The sequence below is a fragment of the Gouania willdenowi genome, chromosome 1, assembly GCF_900634775.1.
Source record: "Gouania willdenowi chromosome 1, fGouWil2.1, whole genome shotgun sequence".
NCBI classification, from domain to species: Eukaryota; Metazoa; Chordata; class Actinopteri; order Blenniiformes; family Gobiesocidae; genus Gouania; species Gouania willdenowi.
The window spans coordinates 1,319,674-1,340,595 of NC_041044.1; the positions used below are offsets into that span (position 1 = coordinate 1,319,674).

General features: G+C 39.4%; 1 protein-coding gene across 3 annotated transcripts in view; it reads right to left on the reverse strand.

The window, feature by feature from the left end:
- LOC114461236 (zinc finger and BTB domain-containing protein 49) overlaps positions 1-20,922 on the reverse strand; it is a 33,950-nt gene that overhangs the window by 6,395 nt on the left and 6,633 nt on the right. The window contains exons 1-6 of one of the 3 annotated variants that reach the window (XM_028443193.1): positions 19,269-19,978; positions 18,019-18,119; positions 17,835-17,931; positions 12,491-12,627; positions 6,900-6,990; positions 3,578-3,690 (exon numbers count right to left, since the gene is read on the reverse strand). In XM_028443193.1, coding sequence (XP_028298994.1) covers positions 3,578-3,690; positions 6,900-6,990; positions 12,491-12,627; positions 17,835-17,931; positions 18,019-18,099 — 519 coding nt within the window. In that variant the 5' untranslated portion in view covers positions 18,100-18,119; positions 19,269-19,978. Of the gene's footprint in view, positions 1-105; positions 3,691-6,899; positions 6,991-12,490; positions 12,628-17,834; positions 17,932-18,018; positions 18,120-19,268; positions 19,979-20,922 lie in introns of those variants that run through there. The other 2 variants (XR_003673820.1, XM_028443180.1) reach the window with 2 other exon arrangements.

A 20,922-nucleotide genomic window follows, 5' to 3' on the forward strand; every position in this document is an offset into this window, starting at 1 on the left:
GACGGTAGCCTAGCGCTAACTGTAGACGGTAGCATAGCGCTAACTGTAAACAGTAGCTAGCGCTAACTGTAGACGGTAGCCTAGCACCAACTGTAGACGGTAGACTAGCGCTAACTGTAGATGGTAGACTAGCGCTAACAGTAGACGGTAGCCTAGCGCTAACAGTAGACGATAATCTAGTGCTAACTGTAGACGGTAGCCCAGCGCTAACTGTAGACAGTAGCCCAGCACTAACTGTAGACAGTAGCCTAGCGCTAACTGTAGATGGTAGCCTAGTGCTAACTGTAGACAGTAGCATAGCGATAACTGTAGACAGTAGCCTAGCGCTAACTGTAGATGGTAGCCTAGCGTTAACTGTAGACAGTAGCATAGCGCTAATTGTAGACAGTAGCATAGCGCTAACTGTAGACAGTAGGGTGTCTGTAACTACACATATAAATAGAGATTAGGGATGTTTCTTTATTTACTAGTGACTAGTTTATTACACAAGGTTCTTCTAGAAAAGTTCAATTTAAACAAAAATAATCCACAAGGTCAATTCACTGTCTTTAATAATATTGTATGCATTTAATATTTATCTGAAAACATCCTCTGTATAACTAGTTATTAGTTTAAATACTAGTGAGATGTTCACACTGTGAGAAACGAGCAGCTGATGAACATCAAAGTATCTCCTCAGGATGAATCAAAGGAAGAAAATCACACTGAAAACAAACCAATGAGCTCTGGAATCAATGTGTGATATTTTCAAGCATTTCTTTAGTTTAAAACGTACAAATATTTGGACAATAAACAGTCCAACAGGCAGAAGCAATAATATTGATCAATAATCAATGTGATCAACAATTGCATTAAAATGGCAACTATAAAAAAAACAAATAATGAATCAGTTATCAGAGTTACTGTTCAGCTCTGAACATGTTCAGGCATCACATTTTAATTAAACAGAGAAACGTAGAATAAGAGAAGTGTGACATTTCCTACTGTTACTGAACACAACATAAAGCTTTTACTACTTCATCATAAAACAGAGCAGCTGTGGAATTATTATCTCACACACACACACACACACACACACACACACACACACACACACACACACACACACACACACACACACACACACACACACACACACACACACACACACACACACACACACACACACACACACACACACACACACACACACACACACACACACACACGGTAGTGAATAAACGTGAAACTGAGAAGTAACGTCGTCTAATCCATTGATTTTAACAATGTATCCGATTACCAACTAACACTAACTGTAACGGATTACAGTTACTCATAATCTGTAATCTGATTACATGTAACGGCGTTACATGTAATCAGATACTCCCCAACACTGTTCAGGCACAGAACAACTAATCACAGCCTTGACTCCGCCCCCTGCTGTCCCAGATAGACACCTGTAGGCATCCATTGATGGGAACAGACGACCAATCAGAGAGCGACACCTGGACAGTTGAGAAAAATTTCAGCTGATGATTTCAGAGCCACAAATTAAAGTAGTAACTTTATTCTTCAGCGCTACACCTGCTAATATTTACTGATATTAAACATCTTAATGATGTACCACAATTAATGATGAACAGAAGAGTTTCTATAGAGGAATGTAAACAAAGTGATGGTTCTACATCACTCAGATAAACTGTTTTCATTGGTCGACCAATGAGAGCTTTTATTCACCATCAAACATGGCAGATCATATGTTTGCAGAAGTGCTGATGTGGCAGTTTGTTCTAATGGTTGTTTGTCAGGGTTCTCGCAAGCGCTGTTGAGCGTAGGGGCCCTAACGTTGTAATTCTGCAACAATGGCGCCCCCTACGTTCAGTTTTCAGCAAAGTAGGTGATTTTCTGTTGTTCTAGTTCCTTTTTTAATCGGTACAGTCGTATCAATAGTTGCACACTTGGACACTAAAGACACTTCCAGGCGTGCACGGAATGTTTAAACTTTCTTTTTAATCTCCATAACACATACATCAGCCGCACCGTCAATTTAATACAGGCGATCTGCTCGGCTGCCCCCATCTGTACCAGAGGACCCCTGCCACCACTTAGCTGCCCCTGATGCTGCCTGTGGACTTACTCCGCTTGGTAACGTATTCACCGTCCAATAGAAACGGTGTAGCTTCAACCAGACGTAGCATGTAGCACGCATGAAGCTGCTCCTCATGTTTAAACTCAACAGATCATTCTACATGATCGAGCGTGTTCAGGCTTAAAGAGACATCAGCTTCATTCTGGTCAGATTGAAGCTGTGTGTGTGTGTGTGTGTGTGTGTGTGTGTGTTCCAATGTTACTGCAGGTCCCACATTCATATTTGAAAAGCACATTTTGAAATCAGTCTTTTGATTTCTTGTTTCTACAGTGTGTGAGAATTTATTAGTGGAGGACCTATATATGTGTGTGTATATATATATATATATATATATATATATATATATATATATATATACCAAGTATGATTAACTCTCTAACTACATTTATCATCACCTTCACCAATTCAACTAATAACTTTTAGCTTTAAGGTAAAGCTGGAACAAATATTAAAAAAACAACAAAACCAAACTAAACTTGTACATCACTAAATTTGTCCTTCAGAAAGTTATACATTTTACAATTGTCGGTGCCAGCGGCGCCTTGCGATACCTCGATGCTGTGAAAAATTCCTGGTGAGAACCCTGTTAGTTATTGATTTGTAAAGTGGCCATAATTTGGTTTTTGTAGTTTTTCTTGATGCGTTTTCCAAATGATAAGATAATGATATTTGTCCTTGTGTTGTTTGTCTTTCTACAGGATTAAGTGTTTTTAAGTCAAATGTTAGCACATGATAGAGCAGCTCATTACAAAGGTTTACTGTAGGTTATTAAAAAGTAACACAGACTAAAGAACACTGTTTGTATTATTTACTTTGCTTCTGGCTCGATATTTAAAGGATATGATTTGTTCATTTTGGACGTGCTAACTTCCCTAGCGTATCTAGCAATGACGTAGCAGGTGGGTGTTGCCTTTTCTGGTGTTTTTTGAGGTTGCTTGGGTCTGAGAAGCGTTCAGGGCACAGCGTGCACTGGTACGGTCTCTCCCCTGTGTGAATGTTCCTGTGAATCTTCAGGTTCCAGAACTGGGAGAACTTTCTCCCACACACGGTGCAGCCGAATGGTTTCTCACCTGTGTGCGTCCTCATGTGGGACGCTAAGTTAGCGGGAGCGCGGAAGCCTTTCCCACAGAAACTACACGTGCACAGCTTCTTGTCGGGGGCGGAGCTCTTCAGGGTGGCGCGGTTTGGCCCTGAACTCAGGGATCGGGACATGGGAGTGGTGTCCTCTGACAGATCAATAACTGGAATCTGCTGCTCTAACGAAAAGCTCTGAAGGCTTTCTGAGGCCAACGGTGACTCAGCAGCGTTCTCAGCAGCCAATCCACTTTCAGAGCAGCCAGGGTCTGCTCCAATCAGAAAGCCGGGCAGAAAAGAGACACGCCCTCCTTCGAGGCCGTCACTATAACAACCCCCACTGTTAGTCCACAACGAAGAATGGCCATAGCTGACCTCTGAGAAGCCCCGCCCACACTCCTGGAGGTCAGATGGAGGATCTGAGGTGGGTGTGGTTTCGTCCAATTGCGCGGCTCCTCTGTAGTCGTCTGTGCTGGACTCGACCAATCCTGGAGAAGGACAGACAGACGCCCACAAGAGTCATGGTCGCATTCTGCCAGAGGTGGCAAAAGTACTCGTCTTCACTACTCAAGTAGTCAGTATAGATACTTTAATGAAAAATGACTCTGGTATAAAAGTAATAGTATTAAAGTTGTTCCCTTACTGGAGTAAAAGTAAAAAAGTAAAAAAGTCAAACAAATGTCCCTTCAATAATAAGACAGGGTTTTTAAACCATATCTTTCATTTTTTTAAAGAACTTGTAAAAAAATAAATGAAATCTCTTACCTTTAAACACCTGGAGAATTTAGGACTAATAATAAATACAATTTATGAATACAACGTGTGAAAATAGTGCAAATGCTTAATTAAACCCAGAGCAGCTTTGAGTTTCACTAAAAACTTGAAAATATTAGCATAAAACTAATGGACCTGTCTAACAGAAAAAAGCTCAAAAATAACATTTTCCATCTTTTTAAGTCGCGACGTCATCTTAGAAGGTCTTAGAAAGAATGAGCTCATTTTTAAAACGTAGGGAGTAGAAAGTAAAGGTATTTGTTAAAAAAGGAAGGACTAAAAGTAAAAAAACTAAAAAATAAATAAGTAAAGTACAGATACCAGAAAAAACTACTTAAGCACAGTAACAAAGTATTTGTACTTTATTACTTATCACCGCTGAGTGCAGACGTGTAACTGGTGGTACCCAAAGTAAACACACAAAATTACAGTAAAAAACACCAACATACTCAAAATCCCTCCAAAAACACACAAGATGACTACAAAAATAGGCAGAAATCTATAAAACAACAAAAATGAAGAAAAATGAAGAAAAATCTTCATTGGACATCCAGTTTTCATAACATTTACATTTCCCCATGTTGTTGAAAAGAGTCCCGCTGCAACCACGTCACTTATATTTTCCCTGTTTTAATACGTAGAACTGCAGCAATCAACACTTGGGAATTAATCACAAGCAACGAGGAGCACCAGTAGATTTATAACACCACATCTGGTTCCTTTAATCTACAGATTTTATTGTGATTTATTGATGTATTCATAACGTTTCACAAGTCATGTGACTTTATGCGTTGCTCCAATTGGTCAGTGAACAATTACACAGTGAACCTACAGAACCACAACAGGTTTGACATTGAGCAGGATAAACAACAACCAATAAATCATTTACGCTGACATCGCACACAGGACGGATTTTTTTATCTGCCGACTACTATTTGGTCAGGTCACAGATTTTGTCACAACACCAGTCTACGATTTGGGGAATAACGGCGGCTACCGTGTCTCCCCAAGGACCCAGTTTTCCTCCTGCTGCTGCTGCTCTATGAGGACTGTTAAAGGAAACATATTTATATACGAGGAACATAAGTATTTGAGCACCCTGCAATTTTGCAAGTTCTCCCACTTAGAAATTATGGAGGGCTCTGAAATTTACATCGTAGGTGCATTTTCAGAATTAAAAATAAATCAGGAAATCACATTGTATGATTTTTGAATCATTTATTTGTATTTTATTGCTGCACATAGGTATATGAACACCTGAGAAAATCAGTGTTAATATTTGGTACAGAAGCTTTGTTTGTAATTCCAGAGGTTTCCTGTAGTTCTTCACCAGGGTTGGTCCACACCTCCACACAGATCTTCTCTAGATCTGTCAGGTTTAGGGGCTGTTGCTGAGCAACACAACCCTCTAAAGAACTTCTATGTGATGTAGGTGTGGAGACTGGCTTGGCCACTCCAGAACCTTGATCTGCTTCTTACGGAGCAGCTCCTTGGTTATCCTGACTGTGCTTTGGGTCATTGTCATGTTGGAGACTCAGCCACGACCCATCTTCAATGCTGTGACTGTCAGTGCAGTCGTCCTGTCCCCTTAGCAGAAAAGCACCCCCAAAGCATGATGTTTCCGCCCCCATGCTTCACAGTAGGAATGGTGATCTTGGGATGGTACTCATCCTTCTTCTTCATCCAGATGGTCATTGGCAAACTTCAGACGGGCCTGGACATGTGCTGACTTGAGCAGGGAAATGTTTTTAACCCATGGAGGCGTAGTGTTCTACTGACAGTAACCTTTGAAACTCTTCAGATCATTGACCAGCTCCTCCCCTGTAGTTCTGGGGTGATTCCTCACCTTTCCTATCATCAGTGATGCCCCACGAGGTCAGATGTAGCATGGAGCCCCAGTCCGAGGGAGACTGACAGTCATCTTTAGCCTCTTCCATTTTCTAACAGTTGCTCCAACAGTTGATCTATTTTCACCAAGCTGCTTGGCAATTGCCTCGTAGCCCTTTCCAGCTTTGTGGAGGTCAGCTATTGAGTCTCTGGTGTCTTTTGACAGCTCTTTGGTGTTGGGTAAATAAACGTTGCAGCTGTTGAATTAAAGCGGAGTCCCGTGTCATACTCAGTGACTGCTGAGGAGCAACTACAGAGAGTTGGAGATGAAGCTGTGGAGGCAGACCACACTGAAACTACGTGAAGCCTCCATCAGCATTAGCAGCAAACACAATTACTGACTGTGGCATCGCAAAACCTGCGATATAGTCCGTATTCACAGGTGTACAGCAAAGGTGGGGCGGGCACACGCACACGCGTACAATGAGATTTCCTGATTTATTTTTAATTCTGCCTCTCACAGTGAAAATAAACCTACAATATTAATTTAGACCCCTCCATAATTTCTAAGTGGGAGAATATGCAAAATTGCTCAAATAATTATGTTCCTCATTATATATATATATATATATATATATATATATATATATATATATATATATATATATATATTAGCTTTGATAAAGCTGCAGTTTAAACTCATTATAGGTTCACTTTAACAGGTGAAAAGTATAAATTTAACCCCAGGTCGTGTTCAATTAAGAAAAATAGGAATACGATGACAAGAAATAATTATTTTTATTTATTAATGACTAAAAAGTAACAAAGGCAGGATGACTAAGAGAGTGACGTAAATACTTCCTAATCAATAAATAAAAACTAGATGACATTCTAATAAAGACTTTTTCTACACATAATTTCGTAAAGAGTTAGTGTGAAGGGGCGGAGCATGACATTAGACGAGTTAATCAGAAATGATCATTTTGAATTTAAATACACATACTAGTCTAAAAAAATGAAAAGGAGTAAAAACCATAAACTAAGACAAAGTTCACACTAGATTGTAAAGTGTTAAACATTAATATGTTGTGCTAACCTTCCTGAATGTTGAGGCCTGTTTGGCTCCGAGTCCTCGCTGTTGGCCCCGCCTCCTCCACCTTCACCAACACCACATCTGGCTCCTCCTCCTGTAAACACAGTAAATAGAGGAAGTGATGTGGGAGGAGCTTAAAATGTGTCTGTAAAACACCAACAGGAGAAATAACACCATAATATTAATGCCAATATATTCATTGATTATGAAGCCTAACAAGGTAATCAATAGATGAGAAACTAATTGAATGATAGATAATATTTATTAATGTATTTTACAGGTACTTTAAGACATGGGTCACACTGACCCGTTAGCATTAGAGATGCTAACAGAAAGCTAACACAAGAGGAAGGTTAACTTTTATTAAAGGTGTATTTATTAAAGGCTCAGTAATTGTAATAAATGTAATTTGAACTTAGTATTTGAGAACATAATTGTAAGTGACATTCTGGGGTGAAATAATAATTGTAATTGGAAAAAAATAATGGTCAACGTAAACATAAAGTTGTAATTGAACATAGATAATTGGATATGTAATTGTAATTTTAAAATATAATTGAGCCCAACCCTGGTTGGTGTATGACCACAGGTAGATTAACCTATAAGCAGGTGTTAGTGAGAGACACGCCTTTATTTAACATCTCTCTCTCTCTCTAATCCCATGAGCTGCTTAAACACAGCAGATAAACATCTTCATGTTGGTTTTGGTCACAGTCGTCAGAGAGTTGAGCTGAACTTTTATTAATTATCAGTAAATCTACATTAAAAAATAGCTTGTTTACAATACTGAGCTAGCAAAACAGTCCATCCATTAGTTACCATGGAAACTGTTATCTATACACAGGTGATGTAAGGCTGTGTTTGTCTGAAACTGAACCATAGGTTGAATCACAGACTGAATGTGTGTGTATGAGTCAGTACGTCAGTACGACAAGTACAATAAAATTTTAATTTATAGTTTATATTTTATGTTTTAACATCTTTACATATACTTTGTATTGTATTTATAATAATTATAATAATAATAAATCTTAAATAAAAGCCCAACTAGTTATCAAGAACTATAAACTGTTTGTACAAAACATCAGTTACAGTCACAGTATCATTACTAGGGCTGGGCAATATGGCCAAAAAATAAAAGTCTGATTTTTCCAGATTTTCCTCCTACGTTTTAAAGAAAACAAAAAGTACAAATGACAGCGATGTCTCAAATCAAGTTTTTATTTTATTTTATCAAACATACAAAATGAACCCCTAAATGAAAGTGCCAGCTGTACTTTTGTTAAAAAAAATATGAATAATTTGTGGATTGAATTGTATCGTCTCTTTTTAAATAAAACTCTATTACTGTATATATCCTAACTCTAACCCACTAACCATTATTACCACCTGTACAGTTGTAAAGATTCACTGACAGGTAGTGACAAAATAACTTGATCTGAAACATATTTTAATAATTGTTAACTACATATGTGTTAACTGTAACAGTTTTGCACTTAATTAAAATTGTAATTAACAATTAAACAATTTTGATAGAATTTCCATGCCAATAACAATTACAAAGTTAATTATAATATATATATATAATAATTATACCATAATTGCAATATGTTATTAATTACACATTTATAATTATAAATGACCCTGATTCTGTCAGACTTAATTACAGACATAATTAAACATTGATAATTGAATATGTAGTTGACCATCGTCATTAATGAAGTTTTACTGGTTCAACTTATTCCCACACATCAGCATCAGTGTAAAAAACACCACCATCCCACAGATGTGAAATGTACAGTTTTTATTTATTTTTACACCATGTGTCACGTATTCCACAATAAAAACAAAGTTTCCTTAAATAACGTCCAAACACACACACATGTTCAGAACCTCTTAAACACACCACCGTGCAACAGGCAACACGTTCTACCAACATGCTCCACACACACTGTGTTCATTAGCAACGTGGGCGGAGCTTCAAGTCCTGCACGAGTCACTTACAGAAGGGGGTGGGGTCAATGCTTGAACAGAAAAATATTGGTTCAAGAATAAGGTTCAAATGACCATCTATACATACATGTATACACAAACGCCATTATCCTTTAGCTCAGGAGAACAAACAGTTGAAAGGTGAATTATATTACTATAAGATAGACATTTTATATACAGTCAATATAACATTAGTGAGCTCTGAGATCATGCCGAGTTTAAACTGTAGCTTAGCACCCAATCAGCTCCTTTTATCAGACAAAGATTGCGTTAATGCGATGCTAACGTCTGCTGGTTTTCCTTAAACATCTACGCCTGAAGTTGTTCAACAGAAAACAGCTGATTTATCAAAATGTCAGAATACTTGATCCTGATTTTCTTTCTTTAAAAAAGTATAGTTTAGAAGGAGTATTTATGTTGTCTATACAGCGACCATGAGTTAATGGTGTTTGTTTGATCATTCCCATGAAGACATGCAATGACGACTAAATGAGGTATAGTTAACTAACACTGGTTAAAAAGACAAACAATTGTTCCCTTTTATGGTTTAAAATATCTTTAAGACTCAATAATAAAGAAAGATTCATTCGATTTTTATCCATTCACAGGATTAATGTATTATTGTTAGTGTTTCAGTGATGGGTTCACGTTGGCTTCGTTGGATCGTAGAGACGACGATTCCACGAGAGACCGACAATGATGAGGAAAGTGAGGAAGTGTTGAGCATTGGTTTTAAGTTCTTTAAGTTAAGTTTAGTTTAGTGTGACTGTGCTTTCACTACCAGCACCACCTCATCGTTTCCACCACTGTTTCTAAAACCTTTGAAATGTACTTATTAGTAAATCTGTTTGACAAAACACATTATTGTCATTGCCTGTAAACATTCAGCCAGCTTTTTACATCATTTAGTAGCTTTTTACATCATTTAGCAGCTTTTTACATCATTTAGTAGCTTTTTACATCATTTAGCAGCTTTTTACATCATTTAGTAGCTTTTTCAGTCAAAATAACTTGTGCTGCTTTTGGTTGCTTTAAAAAACCAGGAAAAGTTAAAGATGTTGATGTAAACCTTTGTTTACAGAAAGAGGATAAAAACAGTTGACAAATCTGTGACCGCAGGGAGCGACAGTTCCAACTCTGAGGTATGGTAGTAGACAATGAAGCAGAAACAGTGCGCTGACACGCTCTGGTGGCTGAAGTTAGAGAGTAAATCACAAACTGTTGAAGACACATAGAAGTCCTTTTGGGTGGGAGTCCTTCAACAGTCTTTGATTATTTGCTTACTTCAGCCACCAGAGCGCGTCGGTGGCAGTGCACCGTTTAAGGGAGAGTATAGGTCACTTAGGAGAGCTCTTCCTCTCTGCTGCATTGTGTTACTACCAAACCTCAGAATTTGAACTGTCACCCTCTGCGGTCTCAGATTTTTTTGGGGGGGATCCCAACTGTTTTTTTTATTGTCTTTTATTTACAGAAAGAGGATAAAAATAGTTGTCACCGGCATCTTTAACTTTTCCTGGTTTTTTAGAGCAACCAAAAGTAGCACAAGTTGTCATTTTGACTTAAAAGCTGCTAAATGATCCAAAAATCAGGCTGAATGTTTCACTCCAATAGAAAACAATGGATGTTTACAGGCAGTGGGGCCGTGTGACATCATCAATCACATGATTTCAAGATGAAGGAACACAGGCTCTAAAACTGTAAAGTAGTCCTATTTATAAAAGACAATTAAAATGAATATGGTGCATAATGTGTTTTGTTAGACATAGATCTACTAATGAGTACATTTAAAAGATTTTAGGCCACATTTGTAAAAATGGTGGAGGATCACTTTAAAGAGACTTCCCTCTAGTGATTCGTGTTCAAGTCCAATAAACACAGATTGGTTCATATTCCAGATACTTTTAAGGTTTTCTTTTTTAAACCAAGTCCCAGTAAAACACGTGTAGAATTCTGTCACTGCATTAATGGTCAGAGCTCGAGTCGACTGGTCCCCAGTACAGACTATAGAAATACTGCAGCAGACCTCATAAATACGTTAAGGAGCTAAATCTGTAATCTAAAGGAAACATAATGTCAACCTGATCTGAACAAACTTTGAACAAACCATTTGTGCATTTTGACACAATTGTAGTGGGTTTAGTAAGTTTTATTATGGATTCATACATTTAATATTTTGGGGGTGGCACCTCTAAAAGAATAATAAAACTGTTTAGCAGTTAATAATTCATAATATCTCAGGGTGTCGAACTATCTACTCTCCTATAGCAAAACAATACCTTAATACATGAACCACAGACAAATGATTTAGTTTAAGCATTTATTATGACACAAGTTCATATTTATACAGTACAGAGCGCTACACTAATGCTAATTACTCGAGTACATGAAATAAAAAAACAGAGCTTGAAAAGAGCAAAGATAGAAGTGAAATCAACTGAGTACTTCAGACGTAATTAGCTTTAGTTTAGTGCTCTGTAGTGTTGGCTGTATAAATATTTACTTGTTGATAATAAATGCTTAAACTTAACCATTTGTCATGTTATTAATATTGTTTTGTTATAGAAGAGTAGTTTGAGAAGAATTCACACCTTAACCCTATTATGAATTATTAATAAGTGCTTAAACACAGCAGAGAAACATCTTCATCATGTTGGCTTTGGTCACAGTCATCGTCATGAAATCTGTGAGATTAATTAATACTAATTATCAGCAAATCAACATAAAAAAAAAATTATTATTAAAGTGCTTTCCCTTCTTAGTTTAGGCTGTTGGTCCGTTTTCTAAAAGCTTCCATAGCTCACAGAACACATCGGTGCATATGAAATGTTGTGACCATAGTTTAAGACTAGTGTTGAGCACCTTTCTCTCTGTGTTGGTTAAAACGCTCCAGCTGCCATATGTGTAACACAAAGACAACACAACGTGGTGCGCCGCCTGCCACTGCTCTGAATGACGCTTGGACAGTTTCGCTCACGTTCCGATCACTTCTGAACACTGGGTCCGCCTTCCGTGTACACGTCGGGGTGGCTCTTCATGTAGTGCATTTTCAGGTTTCTGATCCAGGCGAAGCCCTGGCCACACATGCCACAGGTGTAGGGTTTCTGGCCCGTGTGCACCCGCTGGTGTTTCTTCAGGTTTCCAGCCTCTGAGAACATCTTCCCGCAGACGGAGCAGCGGAACGGCTTCTCGCCCGTGTGCGTGCGCTGGTGGATCTCCACCTTTTTGGGCCGGTTAAAAAGTTTGCCACAATAGCTGCATGCAAACACTCGCTCCTTGCCGGTTCGTAGGAGCGCGTTGGCGTTGTCGCTAAAGTCCGGCGGCAGCGGGAACAAAGGGTCGGGGCGAGTCCGCCCGTTAACGCTGGACGACGTCGACGGAAAATCAGCAGCCGCCAGTGAGTAAGAACAAGAGGGGGCGGGGCCTTCCAGATGAGAGGTCCCGTCAAAAATCTCCTCAACCAGTGAGTTTGTACTTTTATCTTGACACAAGTCAAAGTGCGAGTCACAGTCGCCCATGTCCCGCGGTGGGTTCCCTGCTTCCTGCAGCATGTCAGAGTGCTGGGCACCAGGTTCACACACTAGAGGAGGAGAGGAGCCACTGACCTCCACTCCTCTGCTGCTGACGGGCTTCGTCGGGCTGCTCTGGATCTGACTCTTGGAATGGGACTGACAGTCTTTCTGCTCCAGGTCACATTTCTGAGATGCAGCTCCAGCTCCAGCAGGGGAACACTCCAGCACACCTGGAAAGACAGGAAGAGGAAACGCACGTTAGAACGACTGCCTGCATGGCATGGTACTACCTCTGTCCTGGTGTTTCTTCAGGAAACATCAAACATTTTAACCCTTAAGGCAGGGGTTTTGAACTCATTTTAGTTCAGGGGCCAAATACAGACACGTTTGATGTCAAGTAGGACACAGAGGTTGACAATATCTATCTAAAAAGCAATGTCTGTCTGTCTGTCTGTGTGTGTTCCTCAGGTATCTCTGCAAATCAGGCTCAGAGTGACCCGATACTTTCAACATGGCTGCTGTTGGTTCAATGGTGTGCAACGTCGGATTTGTTTGGACTGCAATGATATCGTTAATGAATTATTTCATAAAATTGTTCACCGTGAGCGGACAATTTCATCAAATTTTAGAACTGATGACATCACTGTGGATTGACCCTTTGCTGGCTTTGATCACGAGGCACAGTTGACCGGGTTAGAGGCAACCTGTGGGCGCACCAGAACCAAACACTCTGTGGGCAGTTGGGCAGAGGGCGGACGGTGTCCGGAAGGGGCAGCCTGTCCCGGGCAAAGGCGCCGCAACAGCCCGGGGCGCAGTCCGTGCGGGTGTGTGTGTGTAATTCAGAATTCAATTTGCATTAGGAATGAAGTGTTTACAAGGTCAGTTTAAAGATAATTAAACTTTTATTCTGAATTAAAGCTCCCATGTAAACCATCCATGAAAAAGCTACTTAACCTCCCATTTTTCTATAGTAAGATATGCTTCCTACGGGCACTGCACTAGTATTATTTAATTTGGGGAAATGTTGTCAATTAATTTGAAGTTTGTGCAGGATTTAGGAAAAAGTTTTCTTTCAACAATCTTACAGTAAAAATGACTTCCATGGTGTTCTACGAGCATGGGAAAACCATGGTGAACCCACAAATTCGATGAAACTTTCTAACTGTAAAGTTCCATGTTCAATATGTATGTTTGGATATGATACAGTGATTTAAAATTTCTCCCAATTTCTGCTTAATTTCAATAAATAACTCACACCAAAAGTTTCTATTTTTTTATGTAAAAAATCCTGAGCTTAAGTTCCCACGAAAAATTGCCAGATACTTAATGCCCCTTTACAACCCTACTGAGATATATCCACTACTGCATTATATGAAAATTCACACAATGATTCATGTTTTCACAGTAATTTTTTACTGCTCCCTGTGGGCTGATTTGAGTGTTTTAAAGGGCCGGATTTGGCAAACGGACCTTGAGTTTAACGCGGGCGGCCTGACCCCTCCCCTCTGTCCGCATCGTTCAATATAAACTAGAGCATCTAGAATGCTCATTCGTTTTGCTACAGAAAGCAAAGGCATTTGCCTCGATCTTACATTACAAAATGATGCGAGTGACTTCATTAAGTAAACACAATGTGCAGCGCAAAACACGGAACTTGCTGGGCCACCCCCTAAGGCCCGATAATTTCCATGTTAACAAAACCGTGGACAGAATGTTTATATTGGTGGAAATCGATAGTAAACAAATGGAAAAAAATCCCAATGAAGAGAAACAAATAAATAACAAATCTTTGTTGATGAAAACTATTTGACTGTAAGGTTTTCCTCTAGCTTCTTCCGGATCTTTGAATTGAACAGCTCTGAGGACAGATGACAAGAGTAACATCATTTCTCAGTTGTGTTTATTCTAATTAGTCACAAGGAAAGTTTTTAGCAGGCCTGCTGCTCCTGCTAACAGATCACACATGGTGAGAATCACAAGCAAGTGTGTGTGTGTGTGTGTGTGTGTGTGTATACAGTTTTTAGAGTCTTCTATGTGCTCTGGGAGGGGGTGTGAGTACAATGGGGGAGGCTGGAACAAAGGTGTTTGGCTATTTATCGCCATGATCCAGTCCAACCGAATGCATCATGACCTTGGAGTTATATGAACAGTGCACAGTGTGTGTGTCTGTTGCTTACGCTATATGCTGGTTACCAACAAAGTCCAGAGTGTCAGAGGCTACAATAGACTAACATTGAAAAATACAGAAATAAAATAAATATATCTCAACTGTGTGAGACAGTGTGTGGGAGTGTTCAGCTTCACAAATCTATCTATAAAGCAAATAAGGTCTGTGTGCGTGTGTGTGTGTGTGTGTGAGTGTGTAGAATATCTTCCTGACGTGGTATGAGTTCGACCTGAAACTTAGTCAACGGTTTCCAAATATCACAAGTGTGTGCATCTGTTATTTTTGAGTAATTTGGTGTTGCAAAACGTTCATTTTAAGATTACGGCCATCTCGGTAATGAGCGCGTTATTGAGCACGATTAATTAAAACTGTGACAGACACAGACTTCTGTCCACGTTGGTCACAGTGATTCAACTATTTTCATACTGTCAACGTAAAGTCACAGTTTGATCCACTACAGAATGAAACAAGCTGTCATATGCAGATGAGGATGGAACACAAACTGTTCACACACATATTTTAATGAGGCTCAGCTCAGGTCACTTTAAACTATTTATAATTAAAACTGTGTATTATAGAAGTTAATAATTCTGTTTCACTGTAAACATCCCTCTGTATTAAAGCAGGATGATATGTGGACGCGTTATTTCCTCATATCTCCATCATCTAACTGTCACGCTTTACAGTGATGATGATGATGATGATCAAGGAAAGAGATTTAAACTGTAACTCAGTCACACTGCAATAATCTGATCAATAATCTGATCAAATCAACCTGTTTTATCAATGAAGACGTTTCAAATTAAAAGTGAACTTTATCATTTTCACGGATTTCAATGACATTTACAAGCGTTGGGGAAACTCTAGGTTCTGTCATTTCTAGACAGCCCGAAAAATGACATCACCGCCTCCTTTCCTTCAGCCCACCTTCATTCACACATATGCGCTTTGTGGCTCCTTACGCATGGTGGGCGTGTCAGCAGCCTGGACCAGAAAATACGCATAGGAGAGAAGTACATAACTGCAGGCACGCAAAAAAGCGCTTCAGTCCAAATGGGAGAATAGAACCCTAAATGAGTGAAATAAAACAAAACTAAACAATATTTATACAAAAAGTACACAAAACGACAACAGAAAAGCACAAAAACACACAAAATGACTCAAAACATACATTACAGAAAAATACACCGAACAACAAAAAAAGTATGAAAATGACTCAAAATACACACCAAAAAAACATTTATAAAAATAAATACACAAAAAGACTCCAGAATCACACTACAATGACAACAAAAAACAATAATAATACAAAAAATGCACAAAAAGACAACAGAGAGATACAAAAATACACGACTCCAAAAAACATACATTACAGAAAAATACACCAAACGAAGAAAAAAAATTAAAATGAGTAAAAAAAAAATCATCATGTACATGTCCCATAGAATTAGACCAGATAAATCACACACACGATTTTACTTTGAACCCACAAATAAACCCTTTATAACACTACAGAGTACAGAGTATGTACACCTCTATGTACATACAACCTTCAAACACATACTCATTTGGTCATAATTGACAACTCTACTTAAGCTCCTCCCACTATATAAATACATACTTCCGACAGGCACTGTACTAGTAAAGAATAAAAACAAATGTACCAATCCAACTGTGTTTATTATTATAATTATTATTTGTGTAACATAAAAGTTAGTAAATCTTTAGTCTGAGGGCCTATATACTTTGGACTCATTTCCCAACCATGGTCTAAATGTTGTGGCTCTAACTATTGTGTAGCTTTGAGCAGCACCAGATAGTGAACACATCACTGTTTTCACTCCATGATCCGTCTCAACCTCTGCTTTGAACAAGCAATGTGTTGGAATACGGCCGCTCTAAGGACATGCGTGCACTGACCGCTCGTTCGCTATTTCAGCCAGGTTGTTTTTTCAGTGCATCACTACATACAGATCTTTGAGTCGACAAAGCAAAACGTTTTCCGCCATCTTGTAAACACTGCAGCGTAGCTGCTACTGGAAGCAGGAGGATCAAATGCCATCGCGTCCCTGCACTTTTTAAAAACATTTTTCATGGCTTTATTCCGTGCACTTTTAAATTTTATATCGTTGTTTTTTGATTTTGGGAAATTTTGTTGCATTCCTATATATCTTCATTGAATTGGAGCTTACCTATGGTTTTAACTTTTTATTTTCACATACAGTGCCTTGCGAAAGTATTCGGCCCCCTTGAAATTTTGCACGCTTAATTTTTCAGTTTTTTATTTGTTAAAAATGTTTGAAATATCCAATAAATTTTGTTTCACTTCATGATTGTGTCTTACTTGTTGTTGATTCTTCACAAAAAATTACAGTTTTATATCTTTAAGTTTGAAGGCTGAAATGTGGCAAAAGGTCGAAAAGTTCAAGGGGGCCGAATACTTTCGCAAGGCACTGTACATTTTTCTCTTCTGCTTCTCGTGAAGGCGGTCACATTTTTCTGCTCCTGCTTTCCTCCCCCTATCTGCCCTGCTTGTTTTGTCTGCTGTCTTGTGAAGCTAATAGGAGACTCTCTTTGTATTCATCCAAATCACTTAGTGCTATTGACCAAATTTTCTCAAGGTGAGAAAGGCCGAGGTGAGCCTGCGTGTCCTAAGGAACGTTTGCAGTCGGATACACGATGGATTCCTGGGGCCAGTGGAAGGTCGAGGATATTTACATGATTGGGGAGGGATGCTGCTAATTGGAGCTGGCGCCTATCTGATCTATCGTTAAGCCTGTGGCAGCTGTTTTGGGAAGGCTGCCAGTCATCTATGAAGGATGGGGCAGGGCACTGAACTCTCAGAATATCATGATAAACGGACTCAGAAGGAAGCAAGAGGCTACTTTTGAACGTTTGCATGGAATTAAATCGATCTTGGAAAGAATGGAGAGGGTGTCTCGGCCAATTGCTGTTTGATCCCACACTATTGGATTACTGTGACCAGGACTTTCAAGGCTATTGGAAAGAATGCTAGCCTGAAAAGAAAACAACTCATTATCAACAATTGGCCTCCCCCAACACGTCCGGATATGTTCAATTTCACCAGGGATGTTTACAGATATGACACTCCCCCCCCAGCCACTGGCTGCTCGCCCGTGCCCCCTAGCGGCTGGATACCCTCTCCCCCTCTCTGCCCAGCCCTCACCCCCAAAAATTGTTTTTATTGTACGTGGCTCCATGTCTAATCTTTAATCTCAGCCTTTATACCATCACACTGATGAAACCTACCATCATCTCCAATGAGTCGTAAACCTTCCTCTGGATCTGCATCTGGAACCATGTTGGCCTCCATCTTCTCCTCCTTCACCAGCTCCACATCTGGGGACTGGAGCACCACAGGCTTGGTTAGAACATTTAGTTTCAGGTGTTCACAGAGACACAGAACGTTCTTCACTTCATGTTCTCAATTTACCAGAGGTTGGATGTTGTCAGAGAGGATGGGAACAGCTGCTTCTTCTCCTATTGATCTGGACGACCACAGAGCCTCCTCCATATGCTGCACAAACACGTCACCTGCACAAACAGGTAGAGAGTAGAGCCACTCCCATTAATCCATAATCCTACTCAATCTACTCAATGTCATTGATTTTGTGACCAATCTTCATTTTATTTGGGGAATAATTTAAGGAAAATTGTAAGATTTTTTTTTAAAAATTTCGAGTTCTTACAACAATTTGAAGTTAAAATGATCGTGTGATTAAAAAAAATAGGAAAACTGTTGATCCCTGGAAAAAAATGTGCCGTTTCATTAATTGTGTGTATTTGGAGGTAGTGAGATATCTTCTACTGAGTTGGTAGTTTACACAAAAAGTCATTTTTACTTTCTTCTGTGGGCCGAATTGGTAGCTTTAAAGGGTCTGATGTGGCCCCCGGGCCTTGAGTTTGACACAGGTGCGCTAATGTGAAATCAATGGATGAATAATTTTTAGACTTTACATTCACCAGTAGTGAATAATGAAAGTCACTCATTTTAAATGTATCCATGTTAGATGCTCTAACCTCCTAAGACCCGAACTCTTAAATGGCATGCAATTTAAATTTCTCTTTGCTATTTGGGCTAATTGGGACCTGATGAGTGTGAATACAGAGAATTATCTTATTACATAATGTAGTTTCTGAGAAATATGATGTCCACATATCTGGACATTCGTTTTAAATTCCGATATGACACAATATAGTCACAATTGAGTAATGATGTACAAAACTCTTTATTTGGTGCCTGAACATGGCAACACTTGTGCAAACATAACAAAACAAACTGGGAAACAACAATTGTGCATTTTTTCTTAGTGCAAAACCAAAGTAGGAGAAAATCCCTCATTTTTTAAGTTGTCATTGTCATGCTGACCCAAGAAGGTCATGGCCACTTCCATATGAAACTCAAGGAACTGCATGACATTCTTCTTTGAAGTGCCAAATACACTGAGGTCTTTACGGTACAGTAACCAGCTATTGGTGCATTAGCATCCGTAGTGTCCATTTCTTTGTACGGCCATTCATGCGATAGTAACTCATCATTCTATCGACAAGGTCAACTCCACCCATCTTGGAGTTGGACCATATTTGGTCGTGAGATGGTCACGTATCGTTTCAGTTTCTTGTCCCATCTGGTCGAGCCTGAGACTTGCAACCTTTCAGAATGCGGTTAAGAAAAGGCCTCACCTTCCAGAATTTATCACACTCTTTCAGATCTTCTGGAACATCATCATCAACGACCACTTTGAGTGATTTCCTCAGTCTGAAGAATCTGTCACGTGTGAACTTTTCAGTGATGGCAGGAAATCTCAAAGCTCTGGACCAGTACATCTTGACTGCAGGATATGGGACACAAGACATCAAAATAGAAGCACCAAAAAAATGAAATATTTCATCAGTTGATGTGTTGAGTGCATCCCCACTTCTGGCCAGTGGTATAGCATTAGAGCAATCAATGATCAATTTCATCAAATCTTTATCAATATACTGTTCTACATAGTCCAGTGGGGTCCAGCCCTCTCTGTCATCCACAGTGTCCTCCTCATGCTCAAACTGGGCTTGATTTGGTGTCAGTGGAGAAGCCCTCCATCGCACCCCATGCCCTTTCTTGGACTGTTCTTGATGGCTTAGTCCTGGTGTTGTCTCTTCTGGGACATTGGTTGAGACATCCTGCTGTTCCTGAGAGCGACGCCTGGGAGTGCGTGATCGGTCATTGTCACGATCCGAACGATATCCTTGATATTCATCATGGAGACGTTTACGTCCTCTGATAGGCTGAGAGGGCTGTGGAATGGGGTCCTCACACCCACTACTGTCCTCCTCACTGCTGCTTGGCTCCTGTCGTGGGGGCTGATAATCAGCATCCCTCACGGGATCATCGGTGTCTGACAAATCTTCCACCTCTGACTTGTCTCCACCAATTAACCCCAGCAACTCCAGTACTTGTGACGCAGAATAACGCTCTGGAAAAAACAACCATCATGAGAAAATTCTTGTAAAAATCTATGTAGATTTATTTATAAAATATGCCATATCTGCTTGTACTGTAGTAACCTTTTTTTCTGCCAAAATCACAATTTCAAAACTCACTTCCTTTGTCCACATTTGGGGACATGTTCAACAAACTATCAGAACTAAGTAGTTCTGTCCACAAACGTGTACCTCATGTTTAACCGCATGGTATTTCGTTACAGTTACTAACTTTTGTAAAATTTAACTTCACTAACGAACATTGAACACTTATATACATATCTGAACAAGAATCAGCCATGAAATTTGATTTCATTTCTTACCTGGTCGACTTTTGGATCGGGAGTGGCCGACTGAACATCCGGGTGTGTTGTCAGCCATCTTGAAGCTAACCTGTAATGTGTTATACTCTTCTTTCACCACTAAGTAGCAGTATAATGTCCTCCCAAGTGGACACCAGGCCCTTGTAGAGCAAAATGTAATATTGTGGTCTAGACAACTGAAAATGTTGGGTCAACGTATGTGGACGCCAGGTCCTAGGAGGCTAAAGGGCCAGATTTGGCCCCCGGGCCTTGAGTTTGACAAAAGATGTATATGGTATGTAAGGCACCAACAATATCCAAGCAGATATCAGTCAGCAAAGCATCTGTACTTACAGTTCCTTTATTTTGTGACCAACTGTTTATTTAGAAAAATTTGAGGAAAATTGCAGGATTTGGGGAAAATTGAGAGTTCTTTCAACAATTTGACTTTAAAAATGACTGCCATCATGGAATCTAAACATTGGGCGTTGTAAATATTGTGCAGTGTCATTGAATTTGTGCATTTGTATGGACTGAGATATCTGAAGTAGTTAGTAATTTACACATTA